Source organism: Vombatus ursinus, unplaced genomic scaffold (assembly GCF_900497805.2).
Source record: "Vombatus ursinus unplaced genomic scaffold, bare-nosed wombat genome assembly UNPS02014942.1, whole genome shotgun sequence".
Lineage (NCBI taxonomy): Eukaryota > Metazoa > Chordata > Mammalia > Diprotodontia > Vombatidae > Vombatus > Vombatus ursinus.
Genome location: NW_020954720.1, coordinates 9,733,268 through 9,754,798, shown reverse-complemented (window position 1 = coordinate 9,754,798; position 21,531 = coordinate 9,733,268). Strand labels below are relative to the sequence as shown.

General features: G+C 36.6%; 1 protein-coding gene across 2 annotated transcripts in view; it reads left to right on the top strand.

The window, feature by feature from the left end:
* The window catches only part of PIBF1 (progesterone immunomodulatory binding factor 1), a 298,482-nt gene that overhangs the window by 265,525 nt on the left and 11,426 nt on the right, over positions 1–21,531 (top strand). The window contains exon 17 of one of the 2 annotated variants that reach the window (XM_027844510.1): positions 13,860–14,027. The exons of the other annotated variant lie outside the window; for it this stretch is intronic. Within the exon in view, the coding sequence (XP_027700311.1) occupies positions 13,860–14,027 (168 nt within the window). The remainder of the gene's footprint in view (positions 1–13,859; positions 14,028–21,531) is intronic. 2 annotated transcript variants of the gene reach the window in all.

The window sequence follows — 21,531 nt, the reverse complement described above, 5'->3', positions numbered from 1 at the left end:
TTAAATATCAATAAAATAACTTTCTGGCCTATTCAATAAAATTCCCTATAAAAAGAATCATCTACTGAGTGACTGAGTAATAGCATAAATTTTCTTGGGGACTTTTTCTCCAGCAATGCTTCTCTTTGCTATACATTGCTTTTTCCTGCCTCTGTTTTGCACAACACTTTGAAGAGTGGCAGGATTGTGTGCCGTTCTTCTTGGCAGACAGAAAAGAACCTCAATTGCTAGGAGGGTGGTCACCCAGGAAACTGGCCACCGGTGTGTCAGTAGTATCAGGGGCCACAGCCAGCCTCAGACTGCTCCCTCCCAGAGCTTGTGGAAGTGGTATTCCCCCCAGGTTATTAACTCATCAACTTCCTGGAGCCTTCACAGGAAACTTGAGTACTATCACTGCAGTTTTTTAGTGGGGTAACAAAGCAATCATTTGTTACCTGCCTCTCACCATCTGAAAAAGAAACAGGTGTCTGAGAGACCCTGTGTTATCCCATTTCTAAAGGAGCAGCAGTTAAAAATCATTAACAAATATTTATTGAAAGCCTATTATTTAGTAATTCATATTTATACAATACTTTAAACTTTACCAAATATACTATGTACTCTATATCTCATCATGGAAAATGCCATAAGAATAAAATGATAATAAGTAGAAAACTATCCCTCTAAGAACTTAAAATTTTTCTTGGATAGACATCAGAAACAATCAGAAGGCAAGGCAGGATATACTAACAGGGAGGAGTAGAGATCTTTTAAATAACAAGAGCAAAAGCAGAGAGGGATCCCACAATATTGGGAGGGGGAGGGGTGGAGAGAGACAGAAATAAGACTGCATAAATATCAGCTAGTGTTATTATCCTGGCTTCAAAGTGCAGTGAAAACTCAGCCTTCTCCTATAGGCTTGGTAAAATGAGTAAGTATCATTCAGTGACTTATATGAGCCAACTCTCAGAGTTAGAATGTAATGAGGCCGCGGTTCCTCTCCAGTCCACATTCAGCATCCTGGGGATGAGTGTGTAGGTCTCAGATTTTAAGCATCTTCTGGTGTTTCACAGCAGATCCAGGTAAATAACAGTATGCCTTTTTGTAAGTCTTTTAACATTTTCAGGGTACCAAGGCAATACTGGGCTGTCCCTCTTTCATCCATCATTCCCTAAATGAGTAGCCAGTCTCTTTTTTTGATCATATATTTTCTGGATTATAACCTTTTATACTACTTTCAGGCATGCAATTGTGGGAATAAGCTAAAATCTGCAAGCCAAAAAATAGCTTTGGATCACTGAAAGCACTGCACAATTTCTTAAATACAATGTAGCTTCTTCTCTTCCTCCTGTTCAATTTTGAACTAGCTTCACTATCCGGATGACTGCAGTGCCTGTCCAAATATACATATTACCTTTCTAAACTTCTATCGTAGTATGGACAATAAGTATCCTTTAACCTTTTGGTTTTTCATGTGTAGATTTTTAGGCAGATTTCTTTTGAGAGGTTATAGATCTTATTGAGGAGGTTTTGCAGTATTCTGGGGATTAAGTATTTACTCTGTGCCAAGTACTGTGCTAAGCCATGAGGATACAAAAAGAGGCAATAACACAGACCCTGCTCTTAAGAAAATCACATTTTAATGAGGGAAACAACTTGCAAGTAACTACATAAATATCAGATATAGGCATTGTAAATGGAAACTAATCTTAGAGGGAATGCAGAGGGCTGGGGAGCAGAAAGCCTGGGAAAGGCTTCTTGCAGAAGATGAGATTTGCACTGAGTCTTTTTTTTTTAAATAATATTTTATTTTTTCTAATTACATGTAAAGACAATTTTTAACATTTTTTTTTTAATTTTGGATTCTGAATTTTCTCCCTTCCTCCTCCTTCCCTAAAATGGTAAGCAATTTGATATGGATTATTTATGTGCAAACATGTAAAACGTATTTCCATATTAGTGGTGCTGTGAAAGAAGAAACAGACCGAAAGGAAAAAAATCATGAAAAGAAATAAAAATAGTGAAAATAGTATGCATTCAGACTCCATCAGTTCTTTCTGTGGATGTGGAAAGCATTTTCCATCATGAATCCTTTGAAATTGTCTTGGAGCATTGTATTGCTGAGAAGAGTTGAGTCATTCATTGTTGATCATCGCATAGTGTTGCAGTTACTGGGTGCGATGTTCTCCTGGTTCTGCTCACTTCACTTTCCATCAGTCCATATAAGCCTTTCCAAGGTTTTTCTGAAATCTGCTGCAGTGAGTCTTGAAGGAAACCAGGAAAGCTGAGAGGTAGAGGTAAGAAAAGAGCATTCCCAGGCAGGGAGGAGGGTCAGGGCAAAGGCACAGGGGCTAGAAATGGAACGTCACACACAGCAAACAGCAAGTAAGACAATGTGTGGCTGGATCATAGAGTAAGAAGGGGGAGTAAAGTGTAAGGAGGTTGGAAAGGTAGGAAGGGGGCAAGTGTGAAGGGCTCTAAATACCAAACAGAGGATGTTCTATTTGATCCTGAAGATAATAGAGAGCCACTGGAGTATATTGGGGAGGGAAGATGAGGCGGAGTGGTAACATGGTTAGACCTCCACTTTAAGAGAATCATTTTGACTACTATAGCTGAGTAGGGATTGCAGTGAGGACAGACTTGAGGTAGATTAATTGCCTATTAAAATAGTCCAGGCAAGAGGTGATGAGGACATATGTGAGTGGAGATAAGGGGAACTGTGTGTGTGTGTGTATGTATGTGTAGTATTTCATTTCAAAACCTTTTTTTTCCTTTGCAGTATCTTTCTCATATATTAGAAATTCAATCTGTTCAGTGAGAGCAAGTCAGAAATCTAGGAGGACACTGAGTTATAGAAAGATGTAGTACCCTTCATAATAATAGAAAAGCTGGAAAAAGGGAGGATGTACAGGAAAAGATGATGAGCTTGGTTATGAATATTGTTATTCTGAGATAACTCTATCCAATCTAAAATGTTGAGAAGGAAGTCGGTGATGGCAGGACTGGAGCACAGGAGTAAGATTTGGGATGGTCATAGAGATCTGGTTATCATTGGCATATGAAGTATAATTAAATTCATGTAATATGAGCTATCTACAAATAAAAATATCTAAAGGATCTCACCAGCTACAGGGAATTTAAGTTTTTTATTTTCTTCTATTGGTGTTTTGTTTTTATATCACATTTATTCCTTTTTAATTAATTTTTTTCAGGTATCAAGTATTTTTTTCTCTCCCTTCTAATTCTCCCCATCTGGCTGGGGGAAAAAAAAGAAAATATATATAGTCAAGCAAAATAAATTCCTGCATTGGCCATGTTCAAAATTTTGTATCATTCTTCACCTTGAGTCTATTACCTCTCTGTCATGAGGTGGGTTTCATTCTTCATCATTGGTCTGCTGGAGTCATATTTGGTCCCTGCATTGATACAGTTCTTAAATCTTTCAAAATTATTCATTTTTATAATGTCATTATAATGTAAATTATTCTCTCCTCAGTTTACTCTGCACTAGTTCATACAAGTATTCCCATGCTTCTCTAAAATTTCTTTCATTATTTCCTTTGACACAATTATATTATATTCATACACCATAATTTGTTCAGCCATTCATTCCAGTTGATGGGCATCTTCCCCCCCACCCCCGACCCCGCCCCAGATTCCAATCACATTCTGAATATCTCTCCCTCTTCCTTACCCACTTAACCATCTTATAACAAAAACTCTAAAAGAAACACAGAAAAGCAGTTCATCAGAACTAACATATTTAGCAATATTTGTAACCTTCCACATCCACAATTATCAGGGAATTGCAGTTGCTTTGCTCAAGGAATCTTGTATGATGTGAAAATAAAAAAATGAGAAATGTTATGGATGGAGAATGTCTATGAGTACATTTTTGTTCTAACATCAAGAGCTTTCAATAGCTTTTGATCTGTTAGATCAATAATTTGATCTTTGTAGTTCAACAAATAAAAAAAAAATACATCACAATCTTGTATTCCCATCAGCTTTCCATCAATTCTGTCATTATTAAATGATCTGCTTAAAAAAAAAAGTGGACTAGCCAAGAAAGAAAGGAAGAAGGAGGGAGAAGGAAGGAAGGAAATCATCTCTGAAAATGTACCCATTTCTTTCTAATATTTTTGTCAAAGATACCCTTGCATAATATAGAAGAAATAAGCAAGTAGGATCATGGATGAGTAGTTGATAATATATCATCTTGGTCATCTTTTAGGGACAATACTGCTAGTATATTTTCCTCGTCTTCCAGAATTTCTTTCCATGAGTTATCTTGAAACTGATCCCTTATTTCTTTCAAAATCACCTTCAGCATGCATTTTCTGTCTTTGTTCTTGATCAGGCCCAGATATGTTTTATCCATGTTCATCTTCTAAAGAGTCATTTCCCACAAAAAACCTATTACAGTGGGGGAAAAGATAGAAGGTTGGGCAATAGGCATCACTTGATCCTTACTCTTGTCAATATTGGCTCACAGAGGGAATAATATTCACAATCATTTGAATATAGAAATCTTTCTAACCCAACAGGGAAGTAAGAGGAGAGAAAATTAGGTGAAAGGGAAGGAACACTGACTGAAATGAGGGCAGACCAGAGGAGGTGGTAGACGGAAGCAAAATGTGTCAAGGACGGAAGGGGTGAAGGAGAGAGAGGACAAACAGGAGGAAAAATAGGATGGAGGGAAACACACAGTAATCTTAACTGTGAATGTGAATGTGATGAACTCTCCCATAAAACGGAAGCAGATAGGAGAAGGATTAAAAACCAGAATCCTGCAATATGTTGTTTACAAGAAACACACTTGAAGCAGAGAGACACACAGAGTAAAGGCAAGGGTCTGGAGTAGAATCTTGTGTTTCAGCTGAAATAAAAAAAAGCAGGGGTAGCAATCCTGATCTCAGACAGAGCAGAAGCAAAAATAGATCCAATTAAAGGAGATAAGGAAGGAAACGACATCTTACTAAAAGACACCATAGACTATGAAGTAATAGCAATACAAACATACATACCAAGTGGCATTGCATCCAAATTCTTCAAGAAGTTAAGTGAGTTACAGTTTCATGTCCAAACAAGAAATAGAGGGCATTATGAAATGTAAAATAGATCATTATGTTAAATTTAAAAGCTTTTGCAGACATAAAACCAATGCAATCAAGATTAAAAGGAAAGCAGAAAGCTGGGAAACAATCTTTACAGCAAGTGTCTCTGATAAAGGCCTCATTTTTCAGATAGATGAAGAACTGAGTCAAATTTATAAGAATACAAGCCATTCCCCAACTGATACATGGTCAAAGGATATGAACAGGCAGTTTCAGATGAAGAAATGAAAGCTGTCTACAGGCATAGGAAACAGTGCTGTAAATCACTTTTGATTAGAGAAATGCAAATTAAAACAATTCTGAGATACCACCTCACACCTATCAGATTGGCTATTGTGACAAAAAAAGCAAAATTATAAATGTTGGAGAGGATGTGGGAAAATTGGGACACTAGTGCACTGTTGGTGGAGTTGTAAACTCATCTAGCCATTCTGGAGAGCAATTTGGAATGATGCCCAAAGGACAACCAAACTGTGCATACCCTTTGGTCCAGCAATACCACTACTAGGTCTGTACCCTATGGGGTCATAAAAAAGGGGAAAGGACCTACATGTGCAAAAATGTTTGTAGCAGCCCTTTTCATGGTGGCAAAATATTGGAAATTGAGGGGATGCCCATCAACTGGGGAATGGCTAAACAAGCTGTGGTATAAGAAATGAAGAACAGTCAGATTTCAGAAAAACCTGGAAAGACTTGTACAAACTGATGCAGAATGAAATGAACAGAACCAGGAAAACATTGTACATAGTATCAGCAATATTGTGGGATGATCAACTATGAATGACTCGGCTCTTTTCCGCAACACAATGGTCCAAGACAAGTACAAAGGACTCATGAGGAAAATTGCTGTTCACATCCAGAAAAAGAGCTGATTGATGGACTCTGAATGCAGATCAAAACATATTTTTTTCACTTACCTGATTCTTTTTCATGGTTTTTTCCCTTTGATCTGTTTCTTCTTTCACAACTGTGACTAATATGGAAATATGTTTTACATGATAGCACATGTATAATCTATTCCTACCATTTTAGGAAGAGGAGAGGGGGAGGGAGGGAGAAAAATTTGGAACTCAAAATTTTGTAAAAATGAATCCTAAAAATTGTCTTGATGTGTAATTAGGAAAAAAATACTATTTAAAGAAGAAAAAATAAAGAGCTATTTCCTCTTCATCCTACAATGTATTGGTTACTAAAGACTTAAGGGGCTAAATGTGGTACCTCCATTGTCTCTAATGATAAATATAGATCACTACAAAATCATTAGCAAATTTGTTACATGTTGAATTTATTTATCATGAAATAGCTGGGTAGCACAATGGATAGAGCACTGGACTTGAAGTCAGAAAAGTCTGCATTCATATCCTGCCTCAGATAGGACTGTTTGCCATGACCCTGAGCAAATCACTTAACCTCTGAGGCTCAGTTTCCTCATCTGTAAAATGAGGATAATAAGAACATCTACCTTAGTAGTTGTAAGGATCAAATGAGATCACATATGTAAAGTGCTAAATAAATGCTAGCTATTATTATTATAATCATCCTTTTAGTTTCATCGAAAAGTTTAATCTCATGCCAAGCTTTCTGAAATCTCATTTTTTCCACCAATGCTATTTTTTAGTTAATACTACAACCAGTAGTGAATATCATACTGTTGACAGATTTCATGTATTAGCTGTTCATGTATTAGCTAAGCAGAAGATTGAGTACTAGGTGATTAATTATTTGGCCATAATAACATATTAAATAAGGAAAATTATAGAATGGACCTCCATTCAGTGTGGCCTCCTTCCACTGCCACAGTAATGAGAACAGAGCGATGGATAAGGAGACATAGGTTGCTAAGGATAACCCAGTATTTATGTTCATAAACATTAATTTATGCGTGACTTCTCAATGAGCAGGGAAAGGAGGGAGGGAAAGAATTTGGAAGTCAAATTTTTAAAAAACAAATGTTAAAAATTGTTTTTACATGTAATTGGGAGAAATAAAATATTAAATAATAAATATTAATTTAACTATAGGTACTTTTTAAACTAAAAGAACTGAAGCACATCAATATTGATATTCTCACTATAAAACTAAAATGCATGTAGAAGTAGCTAAATACAAGGTTGGCCCACATGTTCTCCAAAAGATAAATAAAGGAATTGGCAGAGATGGTTTTATTGTACATCCAAAGACTATATATAAGAAACATCATTTCAGGGGAGATTTGATCATCCACAGTGCTTCTGCGGTACCATAAAGATATTTGTAGCCAACGTCTCTGGCAAAGCACAAAGAATCAGAGAAATTGTTCAAAGAATTTTAAGATTTTTTAAATCAGGCTGATATATACCTTGGTATATTCAATAACGTCACTGTAAAGGTGGCTATCAGAGGTAGTACATGGTGAAATACATGGAAAAATATGATTTGGGATCAAGAAATGAAAGAGGCCAACATTTTGTAGACGCTTCATTAAGTGTCATTCTATTTATCGTATACTTTCTTCAAGAAGATAATTAGAAAACAATAGACATAAGAAACACTAAACAATATCACAGAAAATTAAAATTACTATTTCTTAACAGACAGGAAACACCTAGTTATTGATGTCATCATTTCTAGAAAGAACATGTTTATGTTCTATGTAGCCATGTTAAAGTGGAGGTCAGACACCAAATCAGAAAAAAAGGTAAAGATTAGAAGAATTTGATTAGTTGTTTAAGTTAGCTATTAATTCTGAAATGAGAAGTGGATTAAAATAAATAAATAGATTCTGATTAGTACCATTTCTTAGAGAAGTTTAACTGATATAAACATGACTGAAGTGCATACAGAAGAGGCACACAATAAAGAGGCCCAAAGAGCCCAGAAAACACCTTAGCTCAAAAATACTCAATTTCCTGGCCAACCAGAGAGACCTGGTAGCTAAGAGTAACACTAGTTTATAGTACAAATGCGTATGGGAATTATTGCAGAAGATAATTATAGAAGATAGCAATAAATTTACACAGATGCTAATGCATTTCTTTCTTGATTACAACCCCAGATCCTAATTCTACCTCTCTCTCAACCCATTTACATAAATTTTATTTTAGTATTAAGAAAAGGAAAAAAACAACAACTCATTTTCAGATTTGTAGATCTTCTTAGATCAAAAACCCCAGGTACTTTCACACCACAGTAAGCATCAGAGTAGGACTCTAAATGATTAAATGATGTAAGAGAGTGTCAAAAATAGCCTAAAAATCAGACTATGATGTTGAGTGAGGATTTTCTCAAAGTGTCTTCTGCTAAATCATCATCCATTCCCCATCTCCTAACCCTGGGAACACACCACGCTGTGTCCTCAACACTCATATTTTCTGACAAAAGTTGCCTACTTGTTGCCTCCGCTTGCTGTCCTTTCGCTTCTCAGCCTTTTGCCAAAATGAGACGTCTGACTTCTTTGCTCAACTGAAAATACTCAACAGAAATCTCTTAATTGGCAAAGCTGATAGCCTGTTTTCAATCTTTCTCCTTTTTTTTACCTACCGGCATCATTTGACACTCTTAACCACCTTTCCTCCTGAATACTCACTCCTTTCTAGGTTTTCATAACATTGTTCCCTCTTGGTTCTACTCTGACTTGTCTGACCAGTACTACTTAGTCTCCTTTCCTGAATCATCAGTGAAATGCCTCCTAATTATCCTGTGCCCTCTTTTCTCTCTATACTGTGTTATTTAGTTACTTTAGCCATTCCAGTGGGTTCAATTATCATGTTGATTTCCATCAGTGGTATCAAACTCAAATAGGAAATTAATATTATGTTGTATTGTATTTTTATTTACTTTATTGAACATTTCCCAATTATATTTTAATCTGGTTGGTGCACTTGGGAGTTCTAAGGGCAGCATGTGGTCTGTGAAGTTTTATACTTCTGATGTAGATGATCATCAAACCTACATATCCAGCCTTGGTGCTGGGTCACAAACTATTAGACATTTCTAACTGACTGTCATTCTCTTTGGCTGTCCCCCACGGCTGGAATGTTCTCCCTCTTCTGCTCCAACTACTGACCTCACTGACTTCCTTTAAATCCCAACTAAAATCCTACCATCTACAGGAAACTTTCTCCAATCCCTCTTAATTCCAGTGCCTTCTCTGTTCATTATATCCTATTTATCCCATACATAAGTTGCTTTGTATTTATTTGTTTGCATGTCCCCTCCCATCCCATCCCCCCCACCCCCAAGGGCACATAGGAGCTTAGTAAATGTTTATTTATTTATTTAGGATTGATTGGTTTATCTTCAGCTTTTCATTCTCACTCACTCTCAGTTACCCCTACCATATCTGTTCACTTCCCAAGTTTTACCACTTTTACTTCTGCAATATCTCTCACAACCACCCCCTTATCTCTAGCAACACAGTCACCACACTTACTTTTGTCTTTCATATCCTTTCATCTCTCTTAGACTTCTGTCTACCACAGGTTTTGGTGGTTCCCCACTGCCTCTAGGAAAAAAATACCCTCCTAATTTTGCATTTAAAGCCTTTCACACTCTGAATTCATATTAAGAAATGATAAAGAAGAACTGACAAGAAAGAATACACAAAAAAACTTAATATTTACGTAACTACAATGGTGTGGTTACTGATCTAGAGCCAGACATCCCAGTGAATGAAGTTAAGTGAATCTTAAGAAGCATTGCTAACAATAAGGCTAGTAGACTTGATGGAATTCCAGCTGAGCTATTTAAACCCCTACAAGATGATGCTGTTACTTGTATAACCTGTTTCTAGATGCTTGCCTTCTCAATGAGGGTGGGTGGGGAGGGAGGAAGGGAGAAAATTTGGAACCCTAAGTTTTAAAAACAAATGCTAAAAATTGTTTTCACATGCAACTGGGAAATAAGATATACAGGAAATGGGGTATAGAAATCTGTCCTGCCCTACAGGAAAATAGAAGGAGAAGGGGATAAGAGAAGGGGCAGAGGAGATAGAAGGGAGGGCAGATTAGGGGAAAGGGTATTCAGAATGCACGCTGTCTTGCGGTGTGGGAGGGACAAGGTGGGGAGAAAATTTCGAACTCAAAATGTTGTGGAAGTGAATGTTGAAAACTAAAAATAAAGACTAACAAATACAAAAAATAAATAAATAAAGATGATGCTGTTAAAGTACTGCACTCAGTGTGCCAGCAAATTTGGAAAACACAACAGCAGCCAGTGGATTGGAAGAGATTAGTTTATATCCCAGTCCTGAAGAAGGACAATGCCAGCGAATGTTCATTGTTCTCATTTCACTAATGATGGTATAGATATGGAAAAATAAGCCATGGTGGCTGCTGTACATAACAGAAGTAAACTATCCTTCACCACTGATGCTGCTTAATTATAAGGATGAAATGAGGGTCTGGGGAGGCAGAAGAACTCATCTCTGCTGCTGCTAATGAGGAAGAAAATAGGGAAGTGGATAGGTGTGTCATCACTCTGTGTGTTGGAGTGAGTTAGTCATCTGTCCAACAGCCACTATGTCCAGTGAGCACTGGAAGCTTTAGTATGTGTAAGTTTGGGAGGATATAGTATGCCCAGAACTGTATTAGGAAAGAAGTGAAGATTGTGACTACCAAGATCTCTTTTAACTAATAGACTGGAAAGCTGTCCTCAGACCCCATACATAGTCTGTCTTGGAGTGCTGAAAGTACCGGTGATTTTGATCATTGAGTCACTGCTAGGGCTGTCACCCCAACCCTAATTCTAAGGGTCGATTAGAGATTTGGAAAGATGTTACAGATTGAGAGGACACTTTCTAACTTGAGATCTCAGTTTCTGTCTCTGTAAAATGAAGGACTACATGATCTCTAAGGTCCCAGTCATTCTGTGGTTCTACCCTACTGGTTCTTGACCTAATATGGGATCAAAGTTCCATCATTAAGGGATTGAGAGTGGGAAAAATGCTCACTCAATGATGTATTAATAAGAAATAGGGTTGATATGAGCAGAATTTCTGATCTTTTGGACTAGTGGGTTCTGACTAGATTATCAGTGCTTACATACGATTCTATGAAATTACTTGCAGAAACACTAAATCTTAAAAATTACTATGGAACATTCTGTACTCTCCTTCAAAGAAATATATTAAAGTGGTTTGACCTTAAAAAACTAAAGGGCAAATATTAACCCCAGTTTTCAAAATGTAGAAAAAGGTGACTTTTCTAAACTAGACTGCAGTGAGTTTAACATATTTCTGACAAAGATCGACCTTTATTTCTACTTTTGACAGGAGCATTAAGTATATCAGGGAAATGCTGCAGATATATTATACTTAGATTTCAGCAAAGAATTTGACAATGCAAGTCTCTCATGCTGTACTTATGGACAAGATAGCCATGGGCTAAGTGATAGCACAGTTAGGTAGATTTAGAACTGGCTCAATGAAATGCATCAGTGTCAACTTGAAGAAAGGTCTCTACAGGAATTAAATTAAACTCACCCCCTAGAGATCTGCCATTGGCCTTACACTTCAATGAAATCATAGAAGCCATACTTGTCACACTTACAAAACTAGTGTGGGTAACTGATACATTGGTTGACAAAGTCAGGACTCAAAAAAGATCTTACGGGCTAGAACATTCCCTTTTTCTCTTTTTCTTTCCTTTTGGAGGCAGTGAGGGTTAAGTGACTTGCCCAGGGTCACACAGCTAGCTAGTAAGTATCTGAAGCTGGATTTGAACTCAGGTCCTCCTGACTCCAGGGGGTGCTCTATCCACTGCGCCATCTAGCTGCCCCCTTTATTTATTTGTTTGTTTATTTTGGGTGAGGCAGTTGGGGTTAAGTGATTTGCCCAGAGTCACACAGCTAGTGAGTGTTATATGTATGAGGCTGGATTTGAACTCGGGTTCTCCTGACTCCAGGGCCAGTGCTCTATCCACTGCGCCACCTAACTGCCCCCAGAACATTCCCTTTTTAAAAAAATCTAATATGGATATGTATAGAGTAATATGCTTAGATTCACAAAATCAACTTCACAAGTACACCTCTTAGTTGTGGCTCCTGTGAAACAAGATCTGAGAAGTTTAATGGATTCACTATGAATCAGCATTATGACATGGTAGTCAGCAAAAACTAATACTACCTTAACTGCATTAAAAGAGGTATAGTGTCTAGAACAAGGGATGTAAAAGTTCTTCTAGATGCTTCTTTGTTCAGACTATTTCTAAGGTATTCAATTCTATTCTCACATTTTGGGAAAAACATAGGCAAACTGTATTGAATTCAGAAAAAAAGCAAATAGGATAGTAAAGAGACTGGAGAACCTGCCATACAGAGATGATTTCAAGGAATTGGGGGTGTTTAGCCTAAAAAAGAGGGGATATGACAGCTTTCTTCAAGTATTATGAACAAGAGAAAGTTCTTTCTGTTATAGACAATAGCCATCACAGCTTATCATACCTATACTGTCATTAGCTCTACTTAGAACCATGAAACATCCACAATGACTAAGCATTTTCAAACAGAGCACTTGAGTTCTGACCACAAAGACCTAAGAACTGTTGTCATTAGAAAGAGGATTTGACTTGTTCCAACCACAGAATAAAAAAAGGAGCATTCAATAGAAGCTGTAGAGAGATATTTGGGTCCAGTGTATGTAAAACTCAGCAACAATTAGAGCTACCCAGAACTGGAAATGGGATGCCTTGGAATGTAGTAGGTTACCCCTTACTAGAGGTATTCATACAGAGAGTAGATAACTTTTTTAGCAATATTTATAGACATGATTGATTCTTGTTTAGGTACTGATTGACCTCTCAGGTGACTTCCAACTTTGTATAAGCATTGCATAAAATAATACAGATTAATCTGGCCCCAAAGAAGTTCAGCACAGGCTCTTTGAATTGTAAGGAAAAACTTCTAAAACCACCTGTCAGTTGCCCAAGTTACTGAACAATGAAATAATAGTAGGATTAGAAAAAATACATAGGCATCCTCTAAACCACATTTGAGCCAGGAGTATCAACCTCTCCTTACAAACTTTTACTAAAATTGCTAATAAATAGCCAATTAGAAATACTTAGACCATGTCTGTTTTCTTTTCCAAACTTTGCCAGCATTTTGATAAGTCAAGTTGTTAAGAGTGAAATAAACAAAACAAACAATGTAATAAGAAGTGATGCAGAAGTGCAATGGAAATAGCACATGGTGTCACAAGACCTGAGTTTGAATCATTATTCTGCTACTTAGTACCTGTGTGTCCTTGAACAAGTCACTTAACTTTTCTGGGCCTCAAATGTTAAATTAGGGATTGGACCAGATGAATATTTAGGTCCCTATCAGCTTTACATTTGTGATTCAGAAGGGAAAAAAAAATTAAACTCCTATATAACTAAAAACATAGTAATAAAATCCAGACTATTCAAGAGCTAAATGTTAACACAGAAGCAAAACCGTTGAGCAGAAACTTGTCACTAATATGATGTTATTTTAATAGCATGTATTAAAGGATATTGACAATTCACAAAATATGTGAGGCGTATATATGTGTACTTCATATTTCAGATTAGAGATTGGACTAGAAAATTTCTAAGGTCCCTTTCAACTCATAAGATTCTACAATCCTATTACGGCTTATGCTTTTTATATTATTTCCATAGATTTCATTTATGTAATTATATTTTCTTCATGCTTTCCTCCTCATTTTCAGTTTTAAAATAAATGCTTTTGATTAAATTAATGATAGGCTTCTATAATTGTACTTTTCATTGTTTCATATTTTCTTACTCTATTACTCAACAGGAGTTGGCAGTAATGAAACAGACTCTAATTAATATGCATAACAGGCACTGTGGGGATAAATTACCTGCTTCTAAAAATGAGACAAAAATTATGACTGTGACAACAAATCCTGTTGATCTACCCAAAGAAAATGAAGAAAATATATTTATACCCAAACCAACAGTGTTTGTAAGTACAGTACGAAATAACTTATATGTTTGTCATATGCACTGTCATATAAATAGAATTTACTTCAGACTCTTAAATTTATTTTACCTTACATTTGCTGTATATTGGTGGTTGTATTTTTTTTTAAATATATCTTTGGATCCTAGAGTTAGAAGGGACTTTGAAGATACTAACCTGCCTTTGAATAGCACTGTATAATACTTCAAGTGCTATGCAGATGTATGCTCTGTTGCCTACTGATGTTTGTGTGTTTTGTGGATTGAGATCACCTAACATTTCCAAAACAACATACAGAAGTTACCCCAAATCTAGACTTTGTCATTGCCTAGCCACAGGTTAGAGAGGAATACAAGCAGGGGATTTTTGGAATAAATAGATTTTGCTTTCTTTGGGAAACAGCATAAGTTGCTTGAAGAGTTACTTCTAAGATTATGAAACTAAATACATTACATACAGATTTAAATACCTTAATTGAAGTAAGAAACTCTGTGAGAAAAAAAAAATCAGACAAAGAAAAAGGTGAGGAAGCAAATTAGAGGAGGGAAGGATGGAGTAGAGAAAAAAAAGCTGAGAATTTAGACATAATGAGAATGAGCAAGTAAGTCAGTTTAAAAATTAGAAAAGGACAAGGATGACAGGGAAGACAAACATAGTAGGATACATATTCTTAGCCCTATGTTTTTTCTCATCTCGTTTTCTAAGTTTAGCTAAACTATGTTGCCCTTCATAACCCTAGAAAAGAACTCACAGGAATTGCTTTGCAGAAAATCATGTCTCCTCCTTCCAAAAGCACTATGCAATATCATATCAACTCACAGAATATAGGTATGAGTCCAACCCCTTTGTTTTACATCAGAGATACCTGAAGTCCAGAGAGGCTGATTGCCTTGCCCAAGGTCATACCACTAATTTGTGGTAAAGCTGGGGATAAAACCAAGCCCTTTTACCTGCTAGTATAATGTGCTAAAAGAATCAAGTTAGAAGGTACTTTAGAGGTCATGTAGTCCAAACCCATGAAGGAATCCTTTCTATAATATTTCTAATAGGTGTCCATCCAGTCTCTGCTTGAAGGTCTTCAGTAAAGGGAACTCACTACCTACTTGGGGCAATCCGGTCTATTTTTGGTCAGCTCTAGTTGTTAGAAAGTTCTCCCCTATTTTCAGGTAACATGAGCAACAGGATGGTAGACTAAATATTTCCTCTAATCCCCACAACCTCTCAAACCTCCCCAAAACAGCAATCATGCCCCAAAGATAAAGGTAAAGCAACTTCAGCTGTTTCTGTGGTGTAGGACATAAAGAATCCAAAACAAGGTTTAAAAAAAACCCAAACCTAGGAACTAATGCCCACTGACCCTGAGATCACTCAGCAGCCCTCACCCACTTCCCACATGACCAGAAGCAAGGCCACACTAGAAGATCCAAGGACACCACAGAGGTGTACAAAACCCACCCCTATATTCCAGTCCCCCCTTCCTCTTTCCAGTGCCGCAGAGGCTTTGGCTCCAGGCTGTGGAAAGCCAGCTTGGCCATAGCCTTTCAGTAGCAAAAGCCTATCAGGGTCTGCAACCTGGAAGCACCAACACTGTAAAGATCTAAACTGCCAGTGCCAGGTCATAGAACTATGCAACAGAAGGAGTGGGGACAGGTCACCAGGACAAAACACTTCATTTAGGGAATTGCGCCACATTCCACCGATCGTAAAGAAGAGCACAGCATCCAGCTAGGGCCAGTTCAACGCCCAAAAGTCAGTTAGAGCAGAGACCTAGGCTGGTGAACTAGGGGAAGGCTGAGACACTTTAAAATTCAGTCCCTGAGGAAACCACAGTCAGAGGAAAGGGAGTCAGAAGTAAGCAATAAGGAAAATGGGGAGGGGGGTGGGGGAGAGACTGAAAGTACCAAATTTTATAGGAAGAAGAACTCTCAAAGACCTTGAATATAAATAGATAAATCAACAGGAATAACAGTAACAACAGAAGGAAATGTGGCCTCCAGATCTAGTAAACTAGTGCAGGCATCTGTAACTAAATACTGCAAAATGAAGAAAAATGATCTAACACTTGATAAAACTGAGGACCCTGTGGAAGTTAGGAGAACATGGAACCACAATACACTATTCCTGAGTGGTTTAAAAAGGAAATGAAAATTACAGGAGCAGAATTTATGTCCTGCACAGCAAAAATAATAAGCAGAAGAGAAAAACTTCAATCTGTAATGCTAAGCCTCACCAAAGAAACAAAAGAAAGAACAATAGTTTAGCAATGCAAATACACAGAAGTGAAAGACAATCTAGAAGAAAAGAAGCAAAAAACAAGAACTTCAAAAGAAAACATACTCACCGCGTAAACAAAACATACAGATTTTGAAGACTGGATGCATAGAGATGGTCTAAGGATCATACATCTCCCAGGAGAATATGATAGGACAAAAAACCTTAATGCCATAACGAAGGAAATAATAGAAGGGAACTACACAGAACTTCTAAACATAGAAAATGAAAGATCAACTCCAAAAAGAAAAAAAAAAACAATACTGCAAACTCCAAGATACATAGTGGGTTCAATTTAACAGTTCAATTCAGGAAGAAGTTCTGTAGGGGAAAAGATCTTCAAAATTCCTTCAAAGGAAAGGACATTTGAATAACATGACTATTCCATAAATGTGAGAAAAAGGGGAAGGAACTAGAATAATAAGCTTTGAAAAGTACCAAAACTCAAGTTGCAGCCCAGGGTGACCAGTCCTACAAATCTGAGCCTAACCATACAAGACAAAAAATGGACATCTAATAATAAAGAAGAGTTTGAAATATTTTAGAAAGAAAACCAGACCTGAAAAGATTATTTGCATCTTGAACACCCCAAACAACAGAAATGCAGACGGAATGAATAAATATAGAAAACAATGGCAAGAGTGACAATAGAAAGACCAGTAAGAGACTTATTTCTAAGTGTATGCAAGAAGACAGGAGTGAAGATAGAAATCTGGTAGAGGTAACAGTAAAGAGGCAGACAGGATATTATGGAGAGAACCTGGAATACCTTAGAGACAGGCATCTTTTCTATAGGTGAATACTTCTTTTGTGGTACTACTTTACAATACTATAGGGTATGAAATGAGGAGAGAGGAATAGGAGAATAAAGAGGAGTGAGTGACTAGAATGAAGGGAAGGGGACTTCTGTGGTTTCCAAAACCGAAGAATCTATAGGGGGATGAGTAAGGAGAAGGGGAGGAAAGACTGAAAAGGGAAGGAAAAGAAGGCAGCCTTACTTTGGAGATGGGAAGGGGCTCCACTGATGGATGTTCCTGTCAGTAAAGGAAGGTGAGGACTTTATACTGGACGAGGCCGGAGATCTTGATGCCTGAAAAGTCTGCTTGTCCTGTGAGGGGTATGAATTGGGACCCCTGGGAGCAACTGTACCTAGAGGATTGGGAGAACATGGACCCAGGAAGATTTCCAGGCAAATGTAGGGGGGAAACGTCAACAAGAGGGAGAGGGACATTGCCTTACCATGGCATGGGGCACTTGTGACACCTCCAATAATTGGCATCATTCTGAGAGTGTGGCAAAAGAGAAAAGGGGAATCCATGGAGTAAGCCCTACAAGGCAGTGGTGGAAAGTGCCTAGAGGTCAGAGCCTGGAATGGATAACTTGGAAGTTTTGATTATATGAAGAATACAGAGAAAAGAGAGAGACTAGGTGATTATAGGAGCCATGGATCAGAGAATGAGAGTTTAGAGTAAACAAAGGGATAATGAAGAGAATGAAAGAAATCTCTTTTCAAAAGAGGCACCAAACAAAAAAAAAGGAAATTTAAAAACATAAGGAACAGGACTAGCTGAAGGTGAGGAGAGTAAAGTTGTGAAATCTATCTGACTGAGAGGAAAAAAGAAGGGGTAGAAATATATAACCAGATAAAAGCAAGAGAGAGAGGAATTAATAAACAAAACCCTAAAGGGAAAGGGTTAAAAAAAAACAAGAAGAAGGGATCAGGATAAAGGGAAGAAAGCTAGTGGGAACAGGGCCACATTTAAAAAAAAAAATACTAAATTAACTGAAGGAACAAAATATTATGTTTACAGCAGAAGTCAAAAAAATGATTTTTAAAAAAAATTAGAGATAGAGAAAAATATAAACCCAACTCCTGTAACTTTAAATGTGAATGATTAATCATTTCAATAAAAAGAAAAAAGTGACCAATTCAGTAAGAAAACAGAACCCTACAATCTTTTGTTTATAAGAAACACATTTTAAAAACAAAGATATTATCAAGGGAAATGAGGAAAAGAAGGACAAAAGGGAGAATAGCCCTTCCAGACCTCAAACTATATTATAAAACAGCAATCTTCAAAACCATCTGGTACTGATTTAAAAAACAGATCAATAGAATAGACTACACAAGAGAGATTTAGAAACAATATAATGGTCAAAGAATGTGAACAGTCAGTTTTCAAATGAAGAAATTAAAGCTATCTATAGTCATGTGAAAAAATGCTCTAAATTACTATTGATTAGAGAAATGCAAATCAAAACAACTTTGAGGTACCACATCACACCTATCAGGTTGGCTAACATGGCAAAACAGAAAATGATAAATGTTGGAGAAGATAGGGGAAAATTAGAACATCAATACATTGTTGGTGGAGTTATAAACTGATCCAACCATTTTGGAGAACAAGTTGGAATTATGCTGAAAGGGCTATAAAATTGTGCTTACCCTTTGACCCATCAATACCACTTCTAGGGCTGTATCCCAAAGAGATCATTCAAATGGGAAAAGGACCCACATGTACAAAAATATTTATAGCAGCTCTTTCCGTGGTGGCCAAAAACTGGAAATTGAGGGGATGCCCATCATTTGGGGAATGACTGAATGAGTTGTGGTATATGAATGTAATGGAATATTATTGTGCTACAAGAAATGATGAGCAAGTGGACTTCAGAAAAACCTGGAAAGACTTGTATGGACTGATGCTGAGTGAAATGAGCAGAACCAGGAGAATATTGTACACAGTACTGTTATGTTGTGCGATGACTTAACTTTGATAGACTTAGCTCTTCTAAGCAATGTGAGGATCTAAGACATCTCCAAAAGTCTCATGATGGAAAATGCTATCCATATCCAGAGAAAGAACTATGGAGTTTGAATGCAGATTGAAGCATACTATTTGCTCTTTTTTTTTCTTCTGTTTTGTTTTGTTTCTTCTTTCTTGTGTTTCCTCCTATTGGTTCTAATTCTTTACAATATGACTAATGTGAAAATATGTTTAATAGGAATGTGTGTGTAGAACCTATATCAGATTGCATGCCTTCTTGGGAAGAGAAGCAGGGAGGGAGATTTAAAAATTTTAAACTCAAAAGTTTATGGAAGTGAATGTTGAAAACTAAAAATAAATTAATTATAGAAACAATATAACTCAATGTTTGATAAAGTGGAAAACATACATTACCTAGGGAATAACCCCCATTTGGTTGAAAAAAAAATACTGAAAAAACTGGAAAGCAGTCTGGCAGGCTTAGACCAACAGCTGACACCACAATATAGTCTAAAGGGATTTTTGACAATAATATTAAAGATCATACTATAAAAAAAATAGAAGAGAAATACATTGTATACCTCTTACAGCCATGGGTAAGAGTTTTCTTAGCCAAACTAGAAATAGAGGCAGTTACAAAAGATAAAATATATAACTTTAATTACTTGGAACTGAAAAGCTTCTGCACAGACAACATTAATGCATCTATAATAAGAAGGGAGGTTGTCAAATGGGAAAAAAAATCTTTGTATCAAATTTCTCCTGTAAGGGTTTGTTATCCAAGATATATAAATAATAAATATACTTAAAACTAATAGCCTATTCCCAGTAGATAAATGGTAAAAGGATATGTACAAACAGTTCTCAAAAGGAGAACTGCAAAGTATTCACAACCACATAAAAAAAAGTTCCATATTACTAATAATAAAAGGAATACAATCAAAGCAACCCTGAGTTTTCACCCTATACCCTGCAAATTGGCAAAAATGACAAAAAATGGCAACAGTGAATGTTGGAGGGGATTGTGGGAAAATAGGAAAACTAATACATCATTGGTGGAGCTGTGAAGGTGGTGTAACAATTTTGGAAAACAGTTTAGAATTATGCAAATGAAGTGACTAAAAAGTCCATACTCTTGGAACCAGAGACTTATTACTGGACTTAATGCTTCAAGGAAGCCATCAATAATTTAAATTTAAAAAAAAAAAGGCCCCATATATGTTATATTTATTTATATTTGTAGTAGTATTTTTTGTGATAGCTAGGATATTGGAAATTGGAATTGTAAACCATGTGGATGCCTATCAAATGAGTTATTAATGAACTGATTGTGGTACCTAAATGTAATGGAATACACTATTGCATTGTAAGAAATGATTTGTGTGATGAATACAGAGAAGCATGGAAGGATCCATATGATCTAATGTAGAGTAAAGTAAAGCTTAGAAGCTACAACAATGTCAGTGAAAAGAACAACACACCAAAAAAAGTAAATGTAACAAAATTATAAAGATCAAGCAGGACTCAACTAAAGAGATAGAAGACACCCTCAATCTACCCCTTGGCAGAGATGGGAGGGTCACAGTTGTTATATATTGCACATATTTTCACACTTTCTCGATGTATCAATAAGTTATGCTGATATTTTTTTCCCTCTATAAAAACGAAAACAAAAAACACCATTTGTCATATGAGATGGCTCTTGGGGAAGGAGAAGGGATACATGAGATACTATGTTGAGTGTAAGAAACAGAAAAACATCAATAAAAAATTATTTTAAAAACAAAAAAAAAAGTTCTGACATATGTTTAAACCAAAATACTCTGCCTTGAAACTTCTGCTTATTCGTTCTAGTTCTGTCTGCAGAGAATAAGTCTAGGCCTTCTTTCAAATGGCATTTCTTCAGATATCTCAAAACAACTATCACATCTTCAAATATTTGACCAAGGGCAGATTAGGTAGCACAGCGAATGGAATATTGAGTTTTGAGTCAAAAAGACCTGAGTTCAAATCTAGCCTCAGACACTACTAGGTATATGACCCTGGGCAAGTCACTTCACCTCTGTTTGCCTCAGTTTCCTCATCTGTTAATAATAATAGCTAACATTTACATAGCACTTATTATATTCCAGGCTCTGTGCTCAGCACTTTACAATTTTTATGTTATTTCATCCTCAAAACAACCTTGGGAGATAAGTGCTATTATTATCCTAATTTGTCTTATTTTTAAAGATGTTAACAAAAGAGTTTCTAGAACTTCCTTCAGTAATCTATTTGAATGTATAATAACCCTCAGAATTAGAAAGCTTTTCTTTTCAGTAATCTAAATGTCAGGAATCCCTGTGGGGACAAAGACATGCTACTCACATAAAGTTAACCTGCCTAGCAGTTACAGTAGAAGAGATATCACCAGGTACAGCCTGGTGTTTAAGAAACTGTGGTTCTCTGCTCTGTCTCTACATGCCCCTCTG